This window comes from Oryctolagus cuniculus, chromosome 13 (genome assembly GCF_051225735.1).
Source record: "Oryctolagus cuniculus isolate XC-2025 breed Fujian yellow rabbit chromosome 13, ASM5122573v1, whole genome shotgun sequence".
NCBI classification, from domain to species: Eukaryota; Metazoa; Chordata; class Mammalia; order Lagomorpha; family Leporidae; genus Oryctolagus; species Oryctolagus cuniculus.
In genome coordinates, this window is record NC_142879.1 from 77,996,621 (window position 1) to 78,022,408 (window position 25,788).

A 25,788-nucleotide genomic window follows, 5' to 3' on the forward strand; every position below is an offset into this window, starting at 1 on the left:
CCTGCACCCATATAGGAGACCCAGAAAAAGCTCCTGGCTCCTAGCTTTGGTCTCGCTCAGCCTCAGCTATTGCACCCATTTGGGGAGTGAACAAGCAGAGGGACAATCCATCTCTCTCTTTCTCTCTGTGTGTGTGTGTGTGTGTGTGTGTGTATCTTCCACTCTCTATGTAACTGACTTTCAAATAAATAAATACATTTTAAAAAAAAGTAGAAAAGAAAGAAGAAAATTGGGGCCTGCGCCGGGGCTCACTTGGTTAATCCTCTGCCTGCAGTACTGGCAAACTATATGGATGCCGGGTTCTAGTCCCAGTTGCTCCTCTTCCAGTCCAGCTCTCTGCTGTGGCCCAGGAGGGCAGTGGAGGATGGCCCAAGTGCTTGGGCCCCTGCACCCGCATGGGAGACCAGGAAGAAGCACCTGGCTCCTGGCTTCGGATTGGCACAGCTCCGGCCGTAGCAGCCATTGGGGAGTGAACCAACGGAAGGAAGACCTTTCTCTTTGTCTCTCTCTCACTGTCTATAACTCTACCTGTCAAATAAAAAAAAAAAATCATTCAAAGCACAAGAGGCTGGGAAAAACAATGATTGAAGGGAGTTGGTGGTAAAAAAAAAAAAAAATGGAGGAAGCTCTGAACTAGGTGAAACCTAACTGGACTACAAGGTGTCTTCTTCCCTTCGCATCTGCCTGGTTCAGAGCCTACAGCTCCACTCCTTAATAGATTCATTCACCCAAATGACACAGAGCTTTACGGAAATGTAACTTTCCTTACAGTGGAAAGGCCCTTATTTTTGTCCTTGAATTACAGGTTCCAGTGGGTCCCAGGACAGGACAGAGTCAGAGATCCGCTCGGGGTTCCCACAGTTACCGGCCATTCCCAGCCTCACCTGGCTCCTCTATTCAGTTCTACCCAGTGCCACAGGGAGCTTGATTCCTCAGCTGGATGATTCCTTGATATGAGTGGAAGGGCTTCCTGCTTCCCTTCCCTGTGACTTCTGTTCTGAAGAGAAGGATGGGGGAGAAGGGCTATCTACCACTACACATCCCATGAGAAAGTGTGGCTCTTTGAGGAATCCTCCAGCAGAGTGAGTTCGCTATGGGACAGTCCCCTCCCAGCCCCTGCCCCATACAGGAGTTCAGAATGCTCGCCAATGTTATACAAATTTGAGAAAGCATCTAGCTCACTGCTAGACAGAGCCAAGACTCATTAAGTCAGGGCATGGGTCAATCTTTACTTTTCTAGAGGCGGGAAGGGAGGAGTAGAAGTGGAGCTTAGTATTCATGGAAATAGCACCTAGTGGCTTCCACCTCAACAGCATTTGGCTTCTTTTAGCATGTCTGTCCAGTTGTAGACTGTTTTAGGGGAAAACTTGAGAACTGTCAGATACCATACACAGTGACTAAGCTAAGGGAAACATTGCTGCACAGGTCTGTTCCAGTCCTTGGGACTGAGCAGTAATGGGAAAAACAGCAATAGTTTCCCTGCAGTCTCCTTCCTTGGGGGGGGGGGGGGGACTCCCTGGAAAGCAAGTGTGCTTGTAAGCACGTATCCTTTCTGTAACCCAAATCCTTCCTCCATAAATCTCAAAGCAAGCATTCACAGTAGTGTCAGTTCATATGTACCACCGAATTCCACTGAATCCTCATACAACCTGCAGTGTGAACATGGGGTTCATTTCCTAGAAGACCATCCAGAGCTCCAAGAGATTAAGGGCCTTCCCTGAGACCTCACAGGTACGAAATGGCAGAGCCAATTGTGAACCCAGAATTGTGTGAACCAAACTCCCATGTGTCTACAACTGAAGAAGGTGTTTTTCAGTGTCCCATTGGTGTTTAGCCTCCGACTTCAACACAGAGAAGTGTGTTGGCCCTGAGATGGACTCATCTGGCCCCATACTGCACCTCTGCTCTTTGTGTGGCCTTGGCGGGGTGAAGAAGGACAAGTGTAGGAACTGGATACTTACTGATGCACTTGAGATTGGGAGTTGTCCAGTAGGCAATGTTTGTGGTTTTGTTAAACACACACTCCGTCAGGCTGGATGTCCCGGCTTTACGCTTGAAACCTGAGTTACAAACATACCGCTCCCTGGAGCTCAAGTTGTAACTCTTGACCCGGATGGCTGCATGTTCAACAGATGTGGGCGTGGGGCATGTGACACCTATAGAAGTGCAGATGAGAAGGAACAGATAAAAAGATTTCAGCTTGCCAAGAGCAGATCTCCAGGTACAGCCAACAGTCAATAATAGTATAGCCAAGGTCAAGGCTTATCCAAGGGGCCCCTCCGGATAAACCCCAGGATCCAAGCATGTAGGAGATGTTCTGGAAGGGTATCTCACTGTCTAGAGACCTTCCAGGAGCCACCCTGCATAGCTACAGACAAGAGAGTCACCAGTGACGTCCCCTCCCTGTCACCCTCCAGTCCCCATCCATCCCCAAATCCTCAGGGTCGCCCCAGGCATCCAGCTCTCTCCACTCTGCACTAAGCCTCCGGGCCCTCCTGCTGAGCAAGAAGAGCTTCCAGACCAGTCTCCCGGGAGACTTCAATCCATGTGCACCAGGCAGCCAGCATGACCTGTCATGCATATTTGATACCATCACTTTCCCTGGCTTTCCCCTGCTCGTATTTGTAGGATAAAGACTGACATCCTTAAGAAGTCTCGGAGAGTCTGCCTGATTTGGCCCCATCTACCTCTCCAGCTCTCTTCCTCCTGGCCACTCTGGTCTGGGTTTCCCCTGTGCTACTCACTATCCGTCCCCCCTACACAACCCACAGCCACCCTCCTGGCTGGTTACTATCGCCAACCCTCCTTCCCAGCTTATGGCACGAGCATTTCCCTTAGTTCTTAAAAGGAGAGGTGGCAACCAACATTTCAAACCAAGGTTGTTGGCCCATGCTTGTTTAAGATGAGGTTCTATCTGATGCCAGAAAACTCCATTGTAGCTGATGTTAAAAAGCAGTTTTTCTTTAGCCACTACAAATAACTGCTATGATTTTTACTATTTTTCTCATTGATGCAACACATGTTAGGTCTTCTCACATGTAGATGAGATGAGCAGGAATTGGTATTTGAGGCCAAGCACCACCCCGGGTATGGAAGGGGCTACCAGTAGGTTGTGTTGGAGGGAGATTCCTGTGCAGTGAGTTTTTGGTGCCTGGAAAACATGTATAAATGCCGAGTCATTCACCAGCTGAGATGCTGGCCAGAGGCCACCACTTGGCTTAACCACATCAGTTGAAAAACATAAAAATCCATGGGCTGCCTATAGCTGCCCGAGAACCTGGATATTTGGTTCCAGATTGGAAAACCGCCAAAAATAATCTCTGCTGAGCAAGCCGCTGGTGCCATAGCAGGTGGGAAGGGTGGGACTCAGACGAAAGAACTGAGCTGAAAGCATTTTTCTGTTCATGTGGGGAGACCACAGAAGAGGCCAAACACAGTGGCTGCACCGGCCAGGAAAGGACTCCTAGTGGCCTCTATGCAAACAATGGCCCATGGGCCAACCCTGCCTGCTAACCTATTTTTGTAAATCAAGTTTTACTGGCACACGGCCTCATTCATTCATTTAAGTCGTGTTGATGCCAGCTTTCACACTGCAGTGGCAGAGCAGATGTGGTGAACTGATTTTAAAGTCTAAAATGAAATATTTATTCATTGCCCAGTCCTTTCTAGAAAAAGTGCTCATTTATGCTCTAGATAGCCTTTAAACAAATCATTGCCTTTGTAGGTAAAACCAATTGCATAGTCAATCAGCACAGATCTAGAACAGTGTACAGGAGACCAAGAGTGATACAGCCCACATAAAAATGAAAACCTTTCTGCATATCAAAATCCAACCTAAGTTAAAGACAAATGACCAAATGACAAAAAAAAATTACATCTCATAGTGTACTTCCATAAGGCTAATTCTTCTCATATGTTAAGAGCTCTTAAAAATCAGTATAAAGTCCACTAATCCCATAGGAAAGCATAAAAAGATATAAACAGGACATTCACAGCAGATAGCAGCCCTTATAAATATATAAAAATCTGTTCAACCTCATTCATAATCAAAGAAATGTGGGGGCCAGTGCTGAGTTGTAGTGGGTAAAGCTGTGGAGCTGACATCCCATATGGATGCTGGGTCAAGTCCCAGGTGCTCCACTGCTAATCCAGCTCCCTGCCAATCTGCCTGGGAAAGCACCAGAAGATGGTCCAAGTGCTTAGGCACCTGTACCCATGTGGAAGACCTGGAAGAAGCTCCTGTCTTCTGGCTTCAGCCTGTCCCAGCTCTGGGCATTGTGGCCATTTGGGGAGTGAATTAGCAGATGGAAGGTTTTTCTCCCTCAGTCTCTCTGGAACTCTGCCTTTCAAAAAAATATATTTTAAAAAATGAAGGAAATGTAAAATAAAAACTATATGAGATATCACTTATCAGCTGTCAAAAGAGCTAAAAGTTCAGTCATATACTATGCTGGTAATCTATTATGTTCATATGGCTTGCACAACCCTACTGAGGCCATATCTTCAATCTCTTTATAGAGATTACAGATGCACCTGCTTTCTGACCTGACAGTTCTACTTCTATGACTCTGTCATACAGATTTATCTGCATACTTGTGAAACATTGTTGTGACACACCCTGTAAACTAGCAAGTCTATTTATAAGAATCTAATTTACAGATACGCTGGCATATTTGTGAAGTGAGTATGTACAAAGTTATTCATTATCGTATCCAGTATCTGTAAATAACCTTGTATGTAGTCAGGAGGTGACTCATCAAGCAGATTACAGTACAAACTCACAATGATGTACCACCTAGCTTTGCAAAACACACTAAGAAAACCCTTTGAGCATTGAAGTGGAGAGACCACCAATACACAGTTAAGCTTAAAAGAAAAGCAGAATGCCGTGTACTGTATGCTACTAGCAGAGAATAAAGGAGAAATAAAACCTATACATAAGGTTTTTTTTTTTTTTTTTTTTTTTTGGTCTGTACATAAAGTCTCTGAAAGGATACACAAGAAACTCAGCAATAGGGCCAAGGCAGCTGAGAAAGAAAGATAAATGGAGGCCTTTTTACCTTTGAATTTTTCAATGGTACAAACACTTTGCCTATTGAAAATGCATTTGGGAGTTTTTGTAATGCCCTGTTTCTTTTCATTTTTGTCAATTTACATATTTTATTTACTCAAAAAGAAGAGAGACAGATAGAATTTCCATTGCTTGTTCACTCTCCAAATAGCCACAACAGTGGGCGCTGGGCAAGGCCAACACCAGAATCTTGGAACTGAATCTGAGCACCCAAATGGGTGGCACGGACTCAACTACTTGAGTCATCACTGGTGCCTCCCAGTGTGCACCTTAGCAGGCAGCTGGAGTCAGGACCCAAACCCAGGCACTCTAAGATGGGGTACGGGCACCCTAAGCAGTGTTTTAACCACCATACCAAATGCCCTCCCTGTAAACTCTGCTTCTCCGTCTGATTTGTACCTGTGTATTTATTACCCTTTTTTATACATGAATTCATTATGGAGTAAAAATCAAAATGTTTACCAGTGTCCCTTTCAGACTGACCAGACAGAATAGATGTTGGTGCTAATTTGGACCAGGCTGGGTGACCACCAGCTACAAATGAAAGGAAGGACCATACTGAAGAGGAAGGGCTGTGGTTCAGCCATCTGTATGTTAAGACGGTTCTAAGTATTCTAACTACTTCATAATAATAATAATAAAAGCTAGAGTCGATTTTAGGTTATCTTCCCACAGGAGGTCAGAAACCTTGGTTAGGCCTAGGGCAACACAGGAATAAATTATGCTAACAGTGGGTGTTTATTGTCAAATAAATGTGAGAAATGCAGAAGATCCTTGAATTAGGAGTTCTTGCCTTTTTCTGAGCCAGTTACAGCTGTTCAGATAAAAAAAAAAGGCCAAAAAATGTGCAGGGCCATTGGGTAGGATCTGGTCATGCTCCAGAACATAACCCACAAGTCACTTGCAGACAACTGGAGACAGGATGGAATGCACACAGCGTGAAAAGTAAGATCAGTTTTATCAGGAGAATGTTGTCCAAAGTAGCCAGAGCCAGAACAACTGAAGTTTTCTTTGACCCATAAAACTGGGTTAAAAACGACTCCTCCTTCTAATTAGAAATTGAAAGATTTCAACAAGCTTTTCACCCCAAGATTTTCTCCGATATGACACTGAATGGTTAAACCAGTGTCCTGGTGTCCCACCTGAGCATTTTCATGGGTTTCATTCCTGGGGCACCTCTGTCTAAGACACTCAGTGTAGCTGCAAGTAGACCATTGGTTTAGCAGCTGGATTATCTGCAGGTAAACTGCTGGTGTAGCGGCCAGTGAGCATGACGCTGGTGTCAGCTGGGCAGCAGACCCTGGCTCTCAGCTTTCCTGGCTGAGTCTGGAATGTGCTAGAAACCAGGCCATCCTCATCTGGAAATTTGAGCCTGTAATGACCTGAGAGTCCCATGAACACACGACTCCCAAATGGAGGAGGTGAGCTGGCTACGTTTCCAGATTAAAAGGTGTGCAGGGACCTGGAAGGGGATGCATCATGGGAAATCCAGTGATCATTCACTGCCCGGCCTGCCATGGTGAAGATTCCAGAGCCCAGGAATGGGGATCTCCATCTGTTCTGGGAAGTGTCCTCTCTCTCTCCGCTGTGTGTGTTGGGGTTGCTGATTTCTTCTGCATACTTCCCATAAACCAGATTGTTGGATTTACCCAAACTACCCCGTGCCTGATTTCCAGCCATCTGAACCCTCTCTTGGTTGTGCAACATCTGGAGTCCGCGTTGGCTGGCCATGGAGCCTCCCCAGCAGCTTCCTTTCTCCCTTCTCATCTGCTTCCTCTGTTTGGCCCCTCTCGGTCAGAAAGCCTGAACCTCTGCCTCATTGTGGCCCAACTTCTCCTCCCTGGAGCAATCTCTGGATTCAAACATTCCCCAGCTGCTGGCTTAGGTCTGGATGCCCAAGGACAAACTCCACAATCACTGGGACGTTTATTCACCTGACTGCTGGGTTTTCGCTCGTGCCTTATACCATGACCCCCATTGGGTCGCTGGTCAGAATCGGCATGAGCCACACGTGACTTCAGGACTTGGCTGGAACAACCTGAAAGGTGCCTGGCAGCCTTCCAACAGGCCAGCCACCCACAGGTCAGCTGTCAAATTTCCCCCTCTGATTTCAAATGTCCTCACTTGCTCTCTTTCAGCTCCGTGGATGGGGAGAGGGTTGGAGGGGGGCATTTGGCATGCCTCACACCTGAACCCACCTAAACCACAACAGCTCAGTGGGTCGCTCACTGTAGGTTTTACCTTGATTTACCTGGTCTCGGGAGAGAAAAATGCGTTGTTTCACTTTCGTTTTTGTTTGTAAAGATTTATTTGTTTATCTGAAAGTCAGAGTAGAGTTACAGACAGAGGGAGAGACAGAGGTAGAAAGATCTTCCATCCATTGGTTCACTCTCCAGATGGCTGTAATGGCTAGGCCTAGGCCAAGTTGAAGCCAGGATCCAGGAGCTTCATCTGGGTTTCCCACGCAGGTGCAGGGACCCAAAGACTTGAGCCATCTTCTACTGCTTTCCCAGGCCATAGCAGAGGGCTGGATCAGAAAAGGAGCAGCCAGGACTCGAACTGGGCCCATATGGGATGCTGGATCTGCAGGCGGCAGATTTACCCGCTACACCACAGCAACAGCCCCTTAGGTATTATCAAATACGCAAATACACTGTTATTAACTCTAGGCACCATGCTATACAATAGACTACTAATTTACTTTGAAATGAGATCATAAAATAATTTTTTTTGGACAGGCAGAGGGGACAGTGAGAGAGAGAGAGACAGAGAGAAAGGTCTTCGTTTTCCGTTGGTTCACCCCCAATGGCTGCTGCGGCCAGCGCACCGCGCTGATCCGAAGCCATGAGCCAGGTGCTTCCTCCTGGTCTCCCATGTGGGTGCAGGGCCCAAGGACCTGGGCCATCCTCCACTGCCTTCCCGCGCCACAGCAGAGAGCTGGCCTGGAAGAGGAGCAACCGGGACAGAATCTGGCGCCTGGACCAGGACTAGAACCCAGGGTGCCGGTGCCGCAGGCAGAGGATTAGCCTAGTGAGCTGCAGCGCCGGCCCCATAAAATAATTTTTTTAACTTACTAGTTTTCTTAAACTACTAATTCCTATCAGAAAGGTAATTTGAATGTTCCCTTAGAAAAGAAACCTAGCATTTAGTCTTCTCTCTTTCTCCTTTCTTTCTCTTTTCCACCCAATCTTTGAATAGTACTTTGCCTGAATCTCTTTCAAAACAGTTTTATTCATGATCTAGCCCTCAAGCTCAATTTTGCCAATAGATCTTAATTTATGCTCTGCATCTGCTCCTCTCTCCTGGGTCACCTTTTTTCAGTCTTCACAGTTGTGTGCTGCTTTCAGATTCAAGACATTTGTCAGCAACTTGGCCTGGGAAAGCGGTGGAGAATGGCCCCTGCACCCACGTGGGAGACCCAGAAGAAGCTCCTGGCTTCGGATTGGCACAGCTCTGGCTGTTGCGGTCATCTGGGGAGGGAACCAGCTGGTGGATGACTGACCAATCTCTCTCTCTCTCTGCTTCTCTGTAACGCTGCCTTTCAAATAAATCGATCAATGCTTACGCATTTCAATAAATGTCCATCTTAGATGCAGGGCAAGTACTACCAAGCTCAGCTCCTCAGCTCCTCAGCCCTTCTGTCAGGTATTATTGTGATTGCATGCATATTTAGTTAAAGAAACAATACTCTTTCCATGTTGAATAGGAAAAAATTTACAGCAACTGTGTTTGCTGAGTACACGTTGAGATACAATGTTTTCAAGTGAAAGTGAGCCTTGGCCAGACACTAAGTAAGCAATGACTGCTCTTAGTCTGTAGACTTTCTTCCCAAGTCCATCCAGGTTGTTTGAGGGTAAAGGTCTAAAGTCGTTGTTATCTCTCCTTTTCTTCTTGATAATCTACAGAAGCCATCAAGTTCAAGTTTCCTACAGTTGAAGGAAGAATTTTCAACCATAGAAAGGGAAGGGAAGATTAGAAATTATACCTAATGATGTTGGAGTTGATTTGGGGTTGGGGCTATCCATATGTAATCACTTTGTGTGTGTGTGTATATGTGTTTGTAAATGTGGTATGTGGGTACTTGAATGTGCACATGGCCTTTTTGCAGAGAATAGTGTCCACCCCGATCTCTTATTATTGCTGGGGAAAAGTGAGCTCAACCATGGTGACTGTCAGAATAAAATCATGAATGAGGCAAACCTCTGCCCTCCTCCTTCTTTCTCATCAAACAAAACAGTGAAGTGGGACCTCAGACAGACAGATAGAACAGCTTTATTGTTGCTGCACAAGTACTCAGAATCAATGCACATGGGACATGATAGTTTATCTGGTCCATCCACAAACCAATCAGTGGCTTCTGTTAAATAAAAGAGTAAGGGAATAAGTGAATGGAACGCATGGAGGTTTAAGCACAGAGTCCTGAGCGTGGCATTCAAAGCTGAGTGGCTGGGCAAGCCACTCACTCACACTGAATTCCAGTTTCCTTAGGAAGGAAGCGAACTCAGTAATTCACAAGTCGGCCTTGAGGTCTCAAGGCTTCACTGACTGCAGATTGCACTTTGTGAACTGTGGCTCAAATGGAAGGAATTTTCCTCCTCATCATTACTATTATTGATTAGCCGCTTCAGAAACTGAAGGGCGATGCCCAGAGTCAAGATGACTCAGGCTTTATGTGAGCAATGGCCACAGGGAATAGGAAGCTGGGGAACAACTCAGAGGGTCACAATCCAGGGTTCGTCTACCGCCTGCCTGAGTATCAGCAATCAAGGATCTCAAATGGTGCGGAGCCCATCCTTCCCTTCCTGCACAGATCAGACTGCCAGACGGCAGGAAATAGAGGAATGACAGAGGCCACACACAGGCGAAGTCTCCTCCCTCTCTTCTCTTTTTCTTCTCCTCCTCTGCACACTGCCACCCTGCAGCAAACACCAACACTGTGGCTCTCCCTCAGTTTGTGATTCCCCCAGGCTCAGTCTGTTAATGCACTGGGTGCTGTGGCTCCAGGTTCTTTCCCCTCGGTCCTTGTCAGCCACTACTCACTCCAGTCCTGGGCCAGCTCCACTCTCAGGCTCCTTCCCTCCCTGACTCCTCACAGGTTCATTGGTCACTCCCCTCCCTCCTGAATTTGGTTTTACCACACGATGTGGTGCTTAATTACACAGTATTTTTTTTCTGAGAACCTGCTCTTGTACAAAGGCTTGGCTGTCCATCTGCACATACCCCCTTGCTACCATCTGAATAGAATTTGTCTCCTAAAGGATCATGTGCTAGGGGTCTAGTCTCCAGTGGCATGGCATTGAGAGATTGCGGGACCGCACTGGAGGTCATTAGGTCATTGGGATGGCACCATCCTTGGAAGGCGTTAATGCCTGTCTCAGAGGAGTAGGTTAGGTCTTACAGAACTGGCCTGGATACCATGAGAGTAGGTACTTACAAGGGGGTTCAAGTTTCTTGACTCACTTTCTTGCTTTATCTCTCCAGGCTGTTGTCCTTCCCCTTCCCCTCCCTCTTCTTCCTGTCCTCCTCCTCCTTTTCTCTCCCTCTCTCAGCCTCTCTCTGTTACTCATATCCTCAGACCACATGATGCTCTCTGCCATGACTCCCTCACCAGAAGCTGGTGCTAATGCCATGCTCTTGGCCCTCCAAAACCGAGAAACAAAATAAATTTCTTTTCTTTATAAAATACCCACCCTCAAGATATTTTTTAAAGATTTATTTATTTTACTTGAAAGAGTTATACAGAGAGAGAAGGAGAGGCAGAGAGAGAGAGAGAGGTCTTCCATCTGCTGGTTCACTCCCCAATTGGCTGCAATGGACAGAGCTGTGCCAATCCAAAACCAGGAGCCAGGAGCTTCCAGGTATCCCACACGGGTGCAGAGGCCCAAGGACTTGGGCCATCTCTACTGCTTTCCCAGGCCATAGCAGAGAGCTGGATCGGAAGTGGAGCAGCTGGGACTCGAACCGGTGCCCACATGGGACACCAGCACTGTAGGTGGTGGCTTCACCTGCCACACCACAGCTCCGGCCCCTCTCAGATATTTTGTTATAGAAAAGCAGACGTGGACATTCTTTCTTAATTCTAAATTGATGATCTCTGTCTCTTCTTGAGAAGTTTCTCCTCTACCAGAAGACTGGGAATCTCCCTCCCCCATATAGGAATTCCCATGGCAAGCTTGGGAGAAGGAAGTAGATGAAGAGTTGTTTCCAGTCCCCAATGTACCCACTGTTGAATGAGATGAGCACATGGGAGAGTATATCTCAGTCAATAATAATTTGAGGTGGGTAAAGCATTCCTGGACACAATGAGTCAAAATGATAAAGGTGGGCAGGCATTGTGGCTCAAAAACAGTGGGTTGAGCTGCTGCTTGGGACATCCACACCCCATATCCAGTGCTGGTACAAGTCCAATCTACTCTGCTTCTTCTGTTCTTACTAAGGTGCCAGGGAAGGCAGTGGAGGCTGGTCCAATTGCTTGGGTCCTTGCCACCCATATGGAAGATGACCCCAGCTGGAGTTCTGGGCTCCTGGTTTCTACCTAGCCCAGTTCCAGCTGTTGTGGGCATTTGGGCAGTGAACCACTGGATGGGACATCTCTCTCTGTCTCTCCCTTTCTCTGTCACTCTGCCTTTCAAATAAAAATATAAATAAATCTTTAAAAAAAACCTTATAAGGAAAAATTGACCATGCAAGCTCATGAAATGAAAGAAGTAAAAGAATCATGTCAAAAAAATATTTGCAATATTTTTAATATGTAAAGGAATTCTTATAAAATCAACCAAGTATCCTAATGGAACAGCAGCCAAAGGGCATGATGGGAGATTCACAAAAGAAACAATAACTACACCCATACAAAAAAAAAAAAAAATCCCAAACCCACTAGTATAACTCTGTTTGAATTCCTTGACCTCTGCTCTTGCTTCTGAAATGTAACGATCCTAAACCAGCTTCCTTTCTTTTAGGTGAGGGGTGTGCATTATCCTTTTAATGGGGTTGGGGATCTCCAACTTCAGACTGTTCTTCAATCCAGCACCAGTTGCGGAAGCTTCTTCTCTGGCAGAGAGGTAGTGTTCTGTCCATTTCCTGTGTCAAGCGCTTGTCCAGCTGCTGCCACCACTGGCTACCATTCTGGTGGGGACACTGCTGCTACAGCAATGGTGTGGGATACTGAGCCATTCCAGTCTCCCATTGAGTTGTGTTTGGGTTTGGATTTTGCTGTTGCTTCAGCCTACAACTGGCTCCACATTCCTCCAGTATTACCCAGCACTTACAGTGGGGGCTGCAGTGTCAGAGGGTTTTTCTCAAGATTCCTGCTCCACCCATCTTTTGTTCTTTCTATGTGCCCAAGCCACCGAGAGAGTATCTCCCCACGTTCTCAGTCACCTCATCCTTCTCTTGGTACAGACAAATGTGTTCACTTGCCTGGGGCTGTGGGGCTAATGAGGGGGAGTGGCTTCCATTGCTCTAGTCCAGCCCCAGTCCCAGGCAGATCTTGTGTGTCAGGGTCTCAGGTTTGAAGCTTCCTTTCATGACAGCAACCTCTCCAGTGTATATTCAGCAAGGGGCAGTGGCAAGGTTAGTGCAAGAACTTCTTTGGCCCTCTTCTAGCACTGGTAGATCTCCATGAGCTTTTTCTATAGGACCCTGAGACCCACCAAGCAGTGTGAATTTATGTCTGGATGCATCCTTATGCCATAAATCTATTTGTCTGTGTCTCTTGACACCAATACCCTGCTGTTTGCTTACTGTAGCTTCATGATAAGTATCTAAGTCAGTGTAAATCTTCTTACTTTGTTAACTGCTTTCACAGTTTAGTCTTCTTGGGGTCAGCGCTGTGGCATAGCAGGTAAAGCTGCCACCTGCAGTGCTGGCATCCCATATGGATGCTGGTTTGAGTCCTGGCTGCTCCACTTCTGATGCAGCTCTCTGCTATGGGCTGGGAAAGCAGTGGAAGATGGCCCAAGTGCTTGGCCCCCTGCACCTGCATGAGAGAACCAGAAGAAGCTCCTGGCTCCTGGCTTCAGATCAGTGCAGCTGTGGCCATTGTGGCCATTTGGAGAGTGAACCAGTGGATGAACACCTTTCTCTCTCTCTCTGCCTATGCCTCTCTGTAACTCTGCCTTTCAAATAAATAAATAAATCTTAAAAACAAAAATAAAGTTTAAAAACAAAAATAAATTTAGCCTTCTATGTCCTTTACTGAATATTAGAATCAATTTATTAATTCTGAAAAAAAGGAAAAAGCCTACTGAAATTTTTATTGGAATTGCATTAAATTTACATTAAGTTTAAGGGAAAACCAAGTGATCAATTTCAGTTCAGAATCGATCATAATGAAAGGACTAAGAGTCAAAGGGATCACATAAACAAATCTAGTGCCTGCTAATACTAACCTATAGAATAAATAAAGGGGAGAGCGATCCAACATGGGAAGTGAGATACACAGCAGACTCATAGAATGTCAGATGTCCTAAACAGCACTCTGGCCTCAGAATCAGCCCTAAAGACATTCGGATCTGGCTGAAAAGCCCATGAGAGTATTTCAGGCATGGAAAGCCAAGACACTCTGGCAAAAACAACAACAACAACAACAACAACTAAATGAAAGATCTCTGTGAGTGAGATCCCAGTGGAAAGAACAGGTCTTCAAAGAAGGAGGTACCTTTCTCTGAAGGGAGGAGAGAACTTCCACTTTGACTATGACCTCGTCTAAATAAGATAAGAATCGGAGAACTCAAAAGGCTTCCATAGCCTTGGCAACTCATGACTGGAGCATAGGGAGATTACTGATGCCATAAACAGGAGTGTCGATTTGTAAAGTCAACAACAGGAGTCACTGTGCACTTACTCCTCATGTAGGATCTCTGTCCTTAATGTGCTGTACATTGAGATTTAATGCTATAACGAGTACTCAAACAGTATATTTCACTTTGTGTTTCTATGTGGGTGCAAACTGTTGAAATCTTTACTTAATGTATACTAAACTGATCTTCTGTATATATAGAAAATTGAAAATGAATCTTGATATGAATGGAAGGGGAGAGAGAGCGGGAAAGGGGAAGGTTGCGGGTGGGAGGGAAGTCATCGCGGCGGGCGGGGGGGAGCCAATGTAGTCCATAAGCTGTACTTTGGAAATCTATATTCATTAAATAAAAGTTTAAAAAAAAAAGTTTAGGGGAAAACCAACATCTTACTAATATTGAATCTTCTCAATACCCAAAGGCACAGTCTCTCTCTTGATTTATGTAAATTTGCAATTTCTCTCAGAAATGTTTATAATTTTCAGCATATCAGCATTGGAGATCTTTTGTCAAAAGTGTCTCTAACTATTTCAGCTGTTTATGCTAATACAAATGATAGTTTTATTTCAAATTACTGTTGCTTACTCCTAGTATTTTTTTGGATATCCACAATATCTTTATTGTTTCTTTAATATGTATTTTTATTTATTTGAAAGGCACAGTTACAGAAAGAGGGAAAGACAGTGATCTTGCATCTGTTGGTTCATGCCTCAAATGGTTCCATGGCCAGGGCTAGGCCAGGCCCAAACAAGGAGCCTGGAACTCCATCTGGGTCTCTTATGTGGGTGGCAGGGACCCAAGTACTTGGACCATCTACCACTGCTTTCCCAGGTGAAATCAGCAGGGAACTGGATCAGACATGGAACAACTAGGACTCAAAATGGAGGTCACATGAGTTGCCAGTGTCACAGGCAGCAGTTTAATTTGTTGTGACACAACACCTCCAGCCCCTTTATTCTCTTTAAATAGTTTAAATTTTTATTTATTTATTCTAATTGTATTTGAAAGGCAGACAAACCAACAGAGAGATATCTTCCAACTACTAGTTCACTCTCCAAATGTCCACAACACATAGGGCTGGGCCAGGCTGAAGCCAGGAGCCCAGCACTCAATCCAGGTCTTCCCCATAGGTGACAGGCTTCCAAGTACTTGAACCGTCATCTGCTGTCTCCCATGGTATGCATTAACAGGAAACTGGATCAGAAGCAGGGGAGCTAGTACTGAACCAGGCACCTCGATAGGGGACGCGTGTGTCCCAAGTGGCAACTTGACGACTGTGCCAAACACCTGCCCTTAAGTAATTGTTTGACACATATTTATGCGTGTGTATGAAGTACAGCACTACAGCTCAATGTACGATGATCAAATCAGAATAATCAGCATCTCTACCTCCCGTTTTGTCATTTTTAGTGCTGGAAGCTTCTGGACTCTTCTAGTTAGTTTGAAATATGTCATACATTATTGTAGGCTTTGGTTACCCTACGGTGCTGATGAACACCAGAACCGGTTCCCCCTTTCTAACTGTTGCTGATTACCTACTATTCTTACCTGCCTACATGGGAACCAATACAAATGTTCTTCAATGGTTTGTGATACATTCATACAATGTCACATTGCTCAGACATAAGCAGAGTGAATAGCTTATGAAAAGAAAAAACATGAACATATATCAAAAGCACTATTTTGTACAAAAGTCAAACACCAAAGAACACACTATAATCTGTTCCACTCTCTGAGGTTCAGGAACTGGTGAAAATTATATATGTTACTAGAAATCAAAACAGAGCAGCATACTGTGCGGGTGAGAGGCTACTGATGAACTTACAGGGGTAGCAGATAGAATTAATAGATATAATTCACATTGAGAGGGTGTTGGGTGATCTAGAGAGGTATAAAACTTTGAAATGTGTTAAGATCATAAACATCATGGGCACATTTCAGTATATTTAAATTTTATCTTGATAAAATAGCATAAGAAAGGAGGCAAATAAGGAAGATCATTATGTAACAATGGAGGCAAACGTCTTCAATTTCTCAAGTCTACTACCAACCACACAGCTGACCAATGCACAATGCCAGGTGCCAGCTGGGTTCTGTACAAATGTTGGAACGTCCCCAGGCTTTGTTGTGGCTACTGGATCCACAGTTACTGAGCAGAGAGCCCCATGGTGGGGCTGTGATGGGCTGAACTTTGAGAAGCTGAAGGAGCTGATTGTGCAGCTACTGTCCAATAACCTGAGTCTACAGTTCATTTTCTACAGCTTCCGGGGGAAGACCCTGAAGTGCTTGTCTTTGGTTTATTCGTGGGTGTCTTATTTTTGCTCAGCCTTGTTATGTCTGTTAGAAGTTGGCTTCAGCACAGTGCGCCGGCCGCGGCGGCCACTGGAGGGTGAACCGACGGCAAAGGAAGACCTTTCTCTCTGTCTCTCTCTCTCACTGTCCACTCTGCCTGTCAAAAATAATAGTAAAAAAAAAAAAAAGAAGAAGTTGGCTTTATGTTGAGAAAAATAACAGGAAAAAACCTTGGCTTCACTAAGGAGGAATGGCAACTTATCAACAAGGTCAGTGCTGCTAAAATGAAACATGCAGCCATTCTGTCAACCTTAGGGAACACCAGGGTAGATACAGGGTCTTCATGTACTCCCAGCCTTGCAAATATTTACAGAGAAGTGAGGAGGGCAGCACGAGGCTGGTGGAGGAATTAGCTTCTCTGATGCAAGAACTGAAGGAAAAGAGATCCAAACACTCCTGACAGGAAGAGGAATCTAGGGAGATGCTAAAAACGTGCAGGGCCCTGGAGGAGGTCGTGAGAATCACATCACAAGGAGCTTTTGCAAAACTGCCAGGAGGCCAAGAGCCAAGTCCTCACGAGTGGGCCTGGGTTACAAACCAGTACCGTCCCCTCTCCTCCACTCAGGCCTTCTGAGCTACAAGGTTCTCTCTGCACCCACTTACACTCCATCTGAGGGCCACTGAGGCCCGTGGGTCCAGGGTGTGCCTTCCTCATGGGCTGGTCACTCCAGAATTAATTTCCTTCAGCATGAAGGTCACGGTGGAGGAAAGGAGCAATGTGAGCATCCGAGCATCTGTGTGAGGAGTGGTTCCGCCCTTTGCAGGACAAGCAGTGGCAGAGGAGTGTGTTTGGCTGGGAAAGTTGCATGGGTGTTTCTGGAAGAGGAGCCCTTACATCACGTAGGAAGACCTAGAGCCCAGAAGGCCACTCACAGCTCAACCTATAAATATAATGAGTCATCAGAGAGTGGAGTTACTGTTTCAGAGAAGGTGTCCATGGTCCTGGCAGATTCCACAAGATAAATTCAATGAGTCTGTTAGTGGGTGCGTCCTCCTTAGGTTCCCCAGTACCAACAATATCACAAAAAGCTTCACTGGTGACTACCTAAGCTTCTCCCCACAACTTGGGGCTTAAGTAGTGCAGAGGCCTCACACTGGTGTCTTTTCCCAGCATGGACATCTCAGACAGCCAGACAGCCCTGCAGAGCTGGAGGGATTTGTTCTGAATCATTCCATGAAGTCATGGTAAGGCAGGGAGTGTGCTTACTGGGTTTTATTGTGGAAAGATGATGCCAACTGATATCTGACCTGGGGACTACCAGTGTTTGGGTTTTCAATTCTTTTATTTTAAGGCTTAATTTATTTATTTATTTGGCAGGAGATTTATTGACAGTGAGAGAGAGAGACAGAAAGGTCTTCCCTCTGTTGGTTCGTTCCCCAGATGGCCGCCACAGCCAGCACTGCGCCGACCCAAAGCCAAGAGCCAGATACTTCCGCCTGGTCTCCCACATGGGTGCAGGGGCCCAAGCACCCGGGCCATTCTCCACTGCCCTCCTGGGCCACAGCAGAGAGCTGGACTAGAAGAGGAGCAACCAGGACTAGAATCCGGCACCCACATGGGATGCCGGCACTGCAGGTGGAGGATTAACCAAGTGACCCACAGTGCCAGCCCCTAAATATTTATTTATTTTGAAAGTCAGAGTTACAGAGAGGGAGAGAGATCGATCGTCCATCGGCTGGTACTCTCTCTAGATGGCACAATGGCCGGAGTTGAGCCAGGCCGAAGTCGGGAGCCAGGAGCTCCATGCAAGACTCCCACGTGGATGAGGGGCCCAAGCACTGGAGCCACCATCCACTGCTTTTCCCAGGCCATTAGCAGGGAGCTGATGGGAAGTGGAGCATCTGGGATACAAACTGGCACCCACGTGGGGTGCGGCATGGCCAGGGGCAGCTTTCTCAGCTACACCACAAAGCCGGCCCCTGTGGCCATGTCAGGTTACCTTCCCAGAGTTAGATTGTCTCATAGCTACACTGCAGACAATACATTTAATCACTAGAAATCCCCTCTGTTTTTTGAAGCCTTAATCCCATCTTTTCATACTTCATTTTTTTAATTTCAAATTTAGAAATTTATTCTGTTTAATCCACAAGCTTTATATAGCTTTAGTTTAAAAAAAATCAAGAAACAGGCCGGCGCCATGGCTCAATAACCTAATCCTCCACCTTGCGGCGCCAGCACACCTGGTTCTAGTCCCGGTCGGGGCGCTGGATTCTGTCCCAGTTGCCCCTCTTCCAGGCCAGCTCTCTGCTATGGCCCGGGAGTGCAGTGGAGGATGGCCCAAGTCCTTGGGCCTGCACCCCATGGGAGACCAGGATAAGCACCTGGCTCTTGCCATCGGATCAGCGTGATGCGCCAGCCACATTGCGCCGGCCGCGGCGGCCATTGGAGGGTGAACCAAGGGCAAAAGGAAGACCTTTCTCTCTGTCTCTCTCTCTCACTGTCCACTCTGCCTGTCAAAAAAAAAAAAATCAACAAATAAACAACAACAAAAAAAGTGAAACCAAGACACTATTTCAAAGTCCGGGCCCTTCCAGCCTTCCAAATACAAGAGCCTGAAAGCTGTATATACCAATTGGAAGAACAAGACAAAAATATGATGGAGCCATGACATTTCATAAAACAAAATTTTATATAACTGAAGGATCCTTCCTGGGACTAGTTAATTGCCTTTACAAGAAAGAAAACAAACAAACAAAAAAAGAACACGCCAGAACAGAATAGAATGAAATTCCAGTGTTCCAAATCAACTTGTTCCACATGGACAGAGACCCACAGTGTCCTGGCAATGACGTGGCTTTGCTGTCTCTTCTGAGAGCTCCAACCCTGATTCACTTCAGCAGAGACTCCACAGGCAACAGGAAAGATTGTGGCATTAAAATACTCACTTATACTTATGTGTAGTTCAACAGTGGTCTTATTTCTGGGCGAGCTTACAAACCATGAGGTTGGAAGCATAACTTACATGGGTGGTAAGAGACTCAAATGAGAAAAGGTAAATAAAAAAAGAAAGAAAAAAAGAGAGTGAGAGGAACCCCTTTGGAAATAGCCAGGGGCATTTAAACGAACCATAAGAATGCCAACAATATTTAAACCCCCTTTTTTAAAAAGGAGATTTTTTTGGCTTAAAATATTTCACTCTAAATGAATGTATGTCAGCTGTCAATGAAAGAATGTCACTAATACACTGTGCACACCTTTTGCAATGTAAATCCATGTCCTTTTTTTTTTACATGGTGAACTTCAACCTAGCAATTATTACAACAAATGTTATAGTCTAAAGCTCAAAAACAAGTTAGCAATTTCGAAATTGAATTGCGTACAAACTAAAATGGACATCCTAAGAAACGTTTCCACCTAGGGCTGTGGGGACACCTGAGCCTTCCGCATGGACCGCAGGGCCTTCTCCCGCAGGTGCTTCTCTAGGTCATCAAGGTTATCTTCAGCTTCACTTTCAGTCTCCTTCCTGGGCTCCAGCGCTGCCTCTGCTTCCTCCTGTGCTGAGGTGGTCGTGGCAGCAGCGACAGCTGCAGGGTGACGGCAGCAGCAGCCGCGACAGCCGCCGCTGCCACCGCCTTCTCCTTCTTGTGCTTCTTATCCTTTATGTGTTTCTTGTCCTTCCTTTTCTTCTTTTTCTTTCCACCTCCTTCTTGATCTGAATTCCTTGCCGGTGACGGGCTTGGTGTTGGGCTCTTAGCCTTTTAGACCGGTACCGCTGGTGACCAGTTTGTAGAGGGCGTCTGAGACTGGACAGGGGACGGAGGTGCTGGAGGTTTTTTAGCTGCTGGCTCAGGAGATCCAGACACAGATCGGGAGGATGAGACCCTCCTTACAGACTGTGGGCTTGGAGAGGCAGTCTTTTTAGGCTCCGGAGTCCGGGAGACTCTCCTAATGGGCCTAGTACTTGGAGATGGAGACCGCCTTCTTTGGGGTGAGGACGACGGTGCTCTCCGCGCGAGTGGAGGGCTGGAGGAGGTCTGAGGAACTCGAGGCCGAGGGGAAGGCGAGTGCCCTTTGTTTGGCTGTGGCGAGCGGGCTTCCCGGGTGGAGCGGCTTGGGGAAGAGCCTTTCCTATGCTTGGATGACAACGAAGGCGAGCGTCTCTTGGTGACTGGCGAGCTTCTCGGTTTGGGAGGTGGAGAATGCGAGACTCGCCGCTTTGGTGGTGGAGATGGCGACGCCCTCCGTTTTGGAGGGGGTGGAGGAGAAGCCGTCCTTCTCTAGGGAGGTGGAGAAGGGGTGTATCTCCTCTGTATGGGAGGGGAGTACCTCCGAGGGGAAGGCGAGCGCCGGCGTGGCGGTGGAGAAGGAGTCCTTCGTCGGGGCGGTGGTGTAGGAGACCTGCGCGGGAGAAGGAGAGCGCCCCCTTCTGGTGGGTGGTGGTGAGGGACTTCTCCTCCGTCTACCACGAGGGGAAGTCTCTGGGCGCTTTGGTGGCGAGGGAGAGGCACTCCTGGAAGGGAAATGTCTCCGCCACCTGCCTACCTCACCATTCTTCACGTGGGACCTTTTGGGTCGCTCATCTTCTGAGGAGGAAGAGGAGCCAGAGTCAGATGAAGACTGCTGGTTCTGTCGTCTATACTGGCGTCTCTGCTGCACAGAATCTGCTGCAGCCATTTTGCCACCTTTGTCTTCTTCTGATTCAGATAATTCTACTTTTCTAGGTTCCGGTGCTGGTGAAGGGGATTCTCTTTTCTCAGTGCCTTTATGCTTTGCCACTTTACCTGCAGTTCTCCCTGGAGACACAGAAACACGGCTTTTTCTCGTACGGTTTGACTGCTGGGGTGTCGGGGAATGGCGAGTTTTTGGCGGTGGAGTTGCTGGAGGGGATGGCCGGTGCCTTCGCCTTGGAGGACTCGCGGAAGGAGATAGCCTGCGAGTTTTTCGAGGGGGACTGGATGTCCTCTTAAGAGGTTTCTTTGGCGGCGACCGGGAAGGAGATGAAGAGGATGATGAGCTACTTCCAGACAAGGATGCTGACGAACGTCGTCTTCGTCGTACTGGAGATCTGCTCCTCCTGTGCCGTGGCGGAGGAGGCATTCGTCTTGGAGGAGTTCTTCTCCGAGGGGATGGGCGCCTGCTTGGGCTTGGCCGTCTTCTAGGCGAGTGTGATCTTGATCGGGATCCATGGCGCCGTCTAGGTCGAGTGAGAGAAGGAGAGCGAGACCGCGTCCGTGACCTTGATTTGCAACGTGACCGAGATCGTGCTCTGGTCTTCTCCTTTTCCTTTTTGGAATTTTTTTCTGGAGAAGGTTCTTTAGGTTCTGGTACAGGTTCAGGCTTGGGAACTTTTAGGATGTCACTAGTCGAAGTTGCCTCCTGCACTGAGGGATCCGGGAGCTCGGGAGTTCTTTCCTTCGTTTCTGGCGCGGGGGAAGGACTCCGGCTCTTGGTTCTTCTCGGGCTTCGAGACCGTTCACTTTTTTCTCTGCTGCTTTCTTTGTCTTCCTTATCCCTCTTATCTTTGACTTCATCTTGCTTTTTCATAGATGCCAATTTTTCTTGCTCAATCTGTCCTTGTTTTATTTCTTCTTTCTTCAGTTCCAGGAAAGCAGAGGGGATTCCAGCGATGTTTTCTTGTGCACTTAACAGCAGAGGCCACAGTTCTCCCATAAATTCTCTAGCATTTTTTCCATTCAAAAACCCAGTCGGGTTGATTTGCATCATTTTAGAGTCTGGATTCTTCACTTCCAGCTGGTTGAATATAAACTCAATCACAACATCATCTTCAAACCCAAGGATTTCCGTTACTCGTTTTGTTATCCAAGGCTTTATAACTTCCAAATTTACTTTGCTCATGTCCACCTTTTTTTCTAGGCATTCTGCAAACTTCACCTGCTTCGGTAGTTTCTTCTGTTTCTTCCTGAACCGATTATCCTGTTCCGCACTTGTTCCGCGGAAGAATCCCGCGTCCATCTTGCTGCCTCGCTCAGAGATCGCTCCCTATCCCAGGGTGCTCCGCGCCGCCACCTGATACTTCATTTACAGTTTGTGTATAATACTCTCACAACATTGTTCCCCAGTTAGTCAAGGTAAGTAGTCTCACTTTGTTTATAATATTCCATGCCTCTTGAAGGTGCTGCATATATTTTGCAGTTCTATGATACTCTCACAGCTGTAAGATCCACATACAATAGGTATGACAGTAGTGACATTTCTGACATTAGTGGCTTATGCATACATAGGTTGGAATGGATGCAGTAACAAAAACTGGAGTCAAAGTTTTTGGCTTTTTGAAATTAGGCAGCAACAACAAAAATTAAACAAATAAAACCATATACAGCAAGCCCTAACAATCACTCTCCTTCCCAGAACCTGTGTATCTTTTTTGTCTATCAGGTCAGTCTATGAGAATTTAATACAAGCGAAGGGCCCTGGCCTAGTCTCACATCCAAAATTTAAAAGTCTTCTGGTTAGCATGCCTCTCCAACTCTTTTAAGCAGTCAGAGTCCTTTCCAACACCTTCTTCCATGTAGTCTACCATTCAGACGCCGGCAACGTGCTAAGTGCAGTGGGATCCAAAGGAGTGCGAGATGTGGTTCCTACCCTGAGAAACTCAGTGTGGAGCGGACATCCAAAGGGCCAAGGCGTCTGCACTCCCATTAATCCTTTCTCCTTCCTTATTTTCCAGCTGCAATGCCAGCCAAGAAAGCACTCTTACTTTTGGCATTTGCTGTAAGTACAAACTGCACCAGGCTCACTGCCCAAACTCATCAACTCGGTTCTTCCTTCCTCAGGCACATAACTCTGCTTTCCAACCTGCCTCCTGTGTGGAAGGCGAATTTCATCAAAGCTCATCCAATAACAATGACTGGAAAAGCACTGGAAGAGTTGAGTGAGTATAGATTGCTAAGCAAATAAAAGAAAGAGTGATGTTCCCTCTCCCCCAGCAACAAGAAGTCAGTCTTCCCCAAAATTTCCAAGCATTCAAATCACATCAACCATGTGTAGTGAGTAACTGAGAGCATTTTATGTTTACTCATTCAGTTTGATAAAATCAACTTACCAAGAAGTTATTTGGTCCAAAGCAAGTTAGCTGAAATGATGATTTGATTGGAAATGAATAACCCCAGAAACGTTTTTAGACATAAAGGGGTTTCTCCTCAACTTTTTTTGCTCTATGTAGCTCATTTTCTTTCTTTCTTTCTTTTGACAGGCAGAGTGGACAGTTAGAGAGAGAGACAGAGAGAAAGGTCTTCCTTCCGTTGGTTCACCCCCTACTGGCTGCTATGGCCGGTGCGCTGATCCGAAGGCAGGAGCCAAGTACTTATCCTGGTCTCCCATGGGGTGCAGGGCCCAAGGACTTGGGCCATCCTCCACTGTACTCCTGGACCACAGCAGAAAGCTGGCCTGGAACAGGAGCGATCCGGACAGGATCCGGCGCCCCGACCGGGACTAGAACCCGGTGTGCCGGTGCCGCAGGTGGAGAATTAGCCTAGTGAGCTGCAGTGCCGGCCCATATGTAGCTCATTTTCATCCAGTTATTCCTACTTTGTGCTGCTCAGAACTTCAAACCTATTGAGACACTCTAAATATCCAACACTTGTGAGATCACTGAAATCTAGCCACAGTTCCAACAATAAAGAATCATAATGATTACAGAATGTATATAGGATATGCACAAATGTTATATGTAGTGGCGTACAGAACACTGTCTTGTTCAATTTGCAAAATGTATAAACTTATGAAAATGTTACCAGAGAGGTAATTAGAAAAGTCTCTAAAATTCTAGAGCTTTATGGTTATTTCTTTGTAGTCTTCCTTACTTTTCCTTTTATAAAAAATTGAAATTTTGACTGAAAACTAAGAAAAGCCAAAAACTTCATATATACACACACAGAACCAATACATAATATCTTCCTATTGGCTGGTGCCGCGGCTCACTCCTGCGGCGCCGGCACCCCGGGTTCTAGTCTCGGTCAGGGCAATGGATTCTGTCCCGGTTGCCCCTCTTCCAGTCCAGCTCTCTGCTGTGGCCAAGGAGTGCAGTGGAGGATGGCCCAAGTGCTTGGGCCCTGCACCGCATGGGAGACCAGGATAAGCACCTGGCTCCTGGCTTCGGATCAGCGCGATGCGCCAGCCGCAGCGCTCCAGCTGTGGTGGCCATTGGAGGGTGAACCAATGGCAAAAAGGAAGACCTTTCTCTCTGTCTCTCTGTCTCTCTGTCTCTCTCTCACTATCCACTATGCCTGTCAAAAAAAAAAAAATCTTCCTATTCTGTGACAAATACTTCTAGATCTTCTAATAAAAATCAGGTCAGGGGTGAGTGTCTGGTGTCGTGGTTATGACACCACTTGGGATGTCCACACCAGATACTGCAGTGCCTGGCCTTGAGTCCTGGCTCTACTCCCAATTGTACCTTCCGACAAATGTGTACCCTAGAGGCAGCAGGTGACAGCTCAAGTACCTGCGTTGCTGCAACTAAGTGGGACAACTGGATTGAGTTCTTGGCATCCAGCTTCGGCCTGGCCCATTCCTGGATGTTGTGGGCATTTGGGGAATGAATCAGCAGATAGAAGATTTCTCTCTCTCCCTTTCAAATAAACACAAAATTTAAAGACACTGAATCATACAATGCAAACTATGTGAAAGCAACTCCCTTTTTTTAATACGGTCTTCAATGTTGAACATTTAGGTTTATTGCAACAAATCTCCTATTTTGTACATTTAGAGTTCTACCACTTTGTTGCTATCAGAGCAACACAATAGTGGTAATAACTACATATGATGGATTTGAAACAAAAACCAAAGCCTCTCAGAGTTCTGAAAAACAGTTTCAAAAAAAAAATGATTGTGCAAACATTCCCAAGTGCGCTAATACCCGATGCAACAAAACCAAACCCAAACAAAGGATCATGATATTCACTACGGACAAATTACAGTCTTCTCTGGGAGTTTTTGACCAAATCGCCTGCAGATTTATCCTTGAGAACTTAATGCTTTTCAATGCTACTACTGTTTCAATTTCCAACCTTTTATTGCAAATGTACAGAAACACAATTGGTTTTCGTGTATTGATGCCTTGCATCCTGCAACTAACCCATACACACATAGACAAGTGATGTTCAAATGGTGTAAAAACAAGTCATATGGATAATCTCTTAAAAACAAATGCGGGGCTAGCATTGTGGCATAGTGGGAAAGCCGCTGCCTGCCATATAAGCGTCCCACAAGGGCGCTGGTTGAGTCCCTGCCGCTCTAATTCCAATCCAACTCCCTGCTAAAGCACCTGGAAAAGCAGTGGAAAACAGCCCAAGTACTTGGGCCCTTGCACCCACATGTGAGACCTGGATGAAGCTCCTGGCTCCTCAGTAGGGCCTGAACGATTTCTGGTTGTTGGCAGTCATTTGGGGAGTGAACCACCATGTCCCTATTGGAACGAGGAAAATTAAAAAGACTCACCACCAAGTGTTGCTGAGGCTATAGAGGACCTGGAACTCTCCACCGCCACTGGCGGAAACGTAAAATACTACAACCACTTTGGAAAATGGCTTAGCAGTTACTTAAAAGGTGAAACACATACCAAACCATATGACCCAGCAACTTCTCTCCTAGCTGTTTTCTACCCA

At 46.3% G+C, this 25,788-nt stretch overlaps 2 protein-coding genes and 1 pseudogene across 11 annotated transcripts in view; 1 reads left to right on the forward strand and 2 right to left on the reverse strand.

Moving 5' to 3' along the window:
• Positions 1-25,788, forward strand: part of LOC100359008 (F-box DNA helicase 1) — a 92,062-nt gene that overhangs the window by 65,804 nt on the left and 470 nt on the right. For 3 of the 6 annotated variants that reach the window (XM_089312379.1, XM_089312376.1, XM_089312378.1), the window contains one exon: positions 806-1,500. In XM_089312379.1, coding sequence (XP_089168505.1) covers positions 806-928 — 123 coding nt within the window. In that variant the 3' untranslated portion in view covers positions 929-1,500. Of the gene's footprint in view, positions 1-805; positions 1,501-22,036; positions 23,055-25,788 lie in introns of those variants that run through there. The other 3 variants (XR_016219790.1, XR_016219791.1, XR_011381591.2) reach the window with 2 other exon arrangements.
• Positions 1-25,788, reverse strand: part of LOC127487864 (interleukin-15 receptor subunit alpha) — a 40,585-nt gene that overhangs the window by 12,475 nt on the left and 2,322 nt on the right. For all 4 annotated transcript variants that reach the window (XM_089312380.1, XM_051834760.3, XM_089312382.1 and 1 more), the window contains exon 2: positions 1,962-2,156. In XM_089312380.1, the coding sequence (XP_089168506.1) occupies positions 1,962-2,156 (195 nt within the window). The remainder of the gene's footprint in view (positions 1-1,961; positions 2,157-25,788) is intronic.
• Positions 19,451-22,135, reverse strand: LOC138845014 (serine/arginine repetitive matrix protein 1 pseudogene; annotated as a pseudogene). The gene has a single exon (XR_016219793.1). The product of XR_016219793.1 is annotated as a serine/arginine repetitive matrix protein 1 pseudogene (transcript).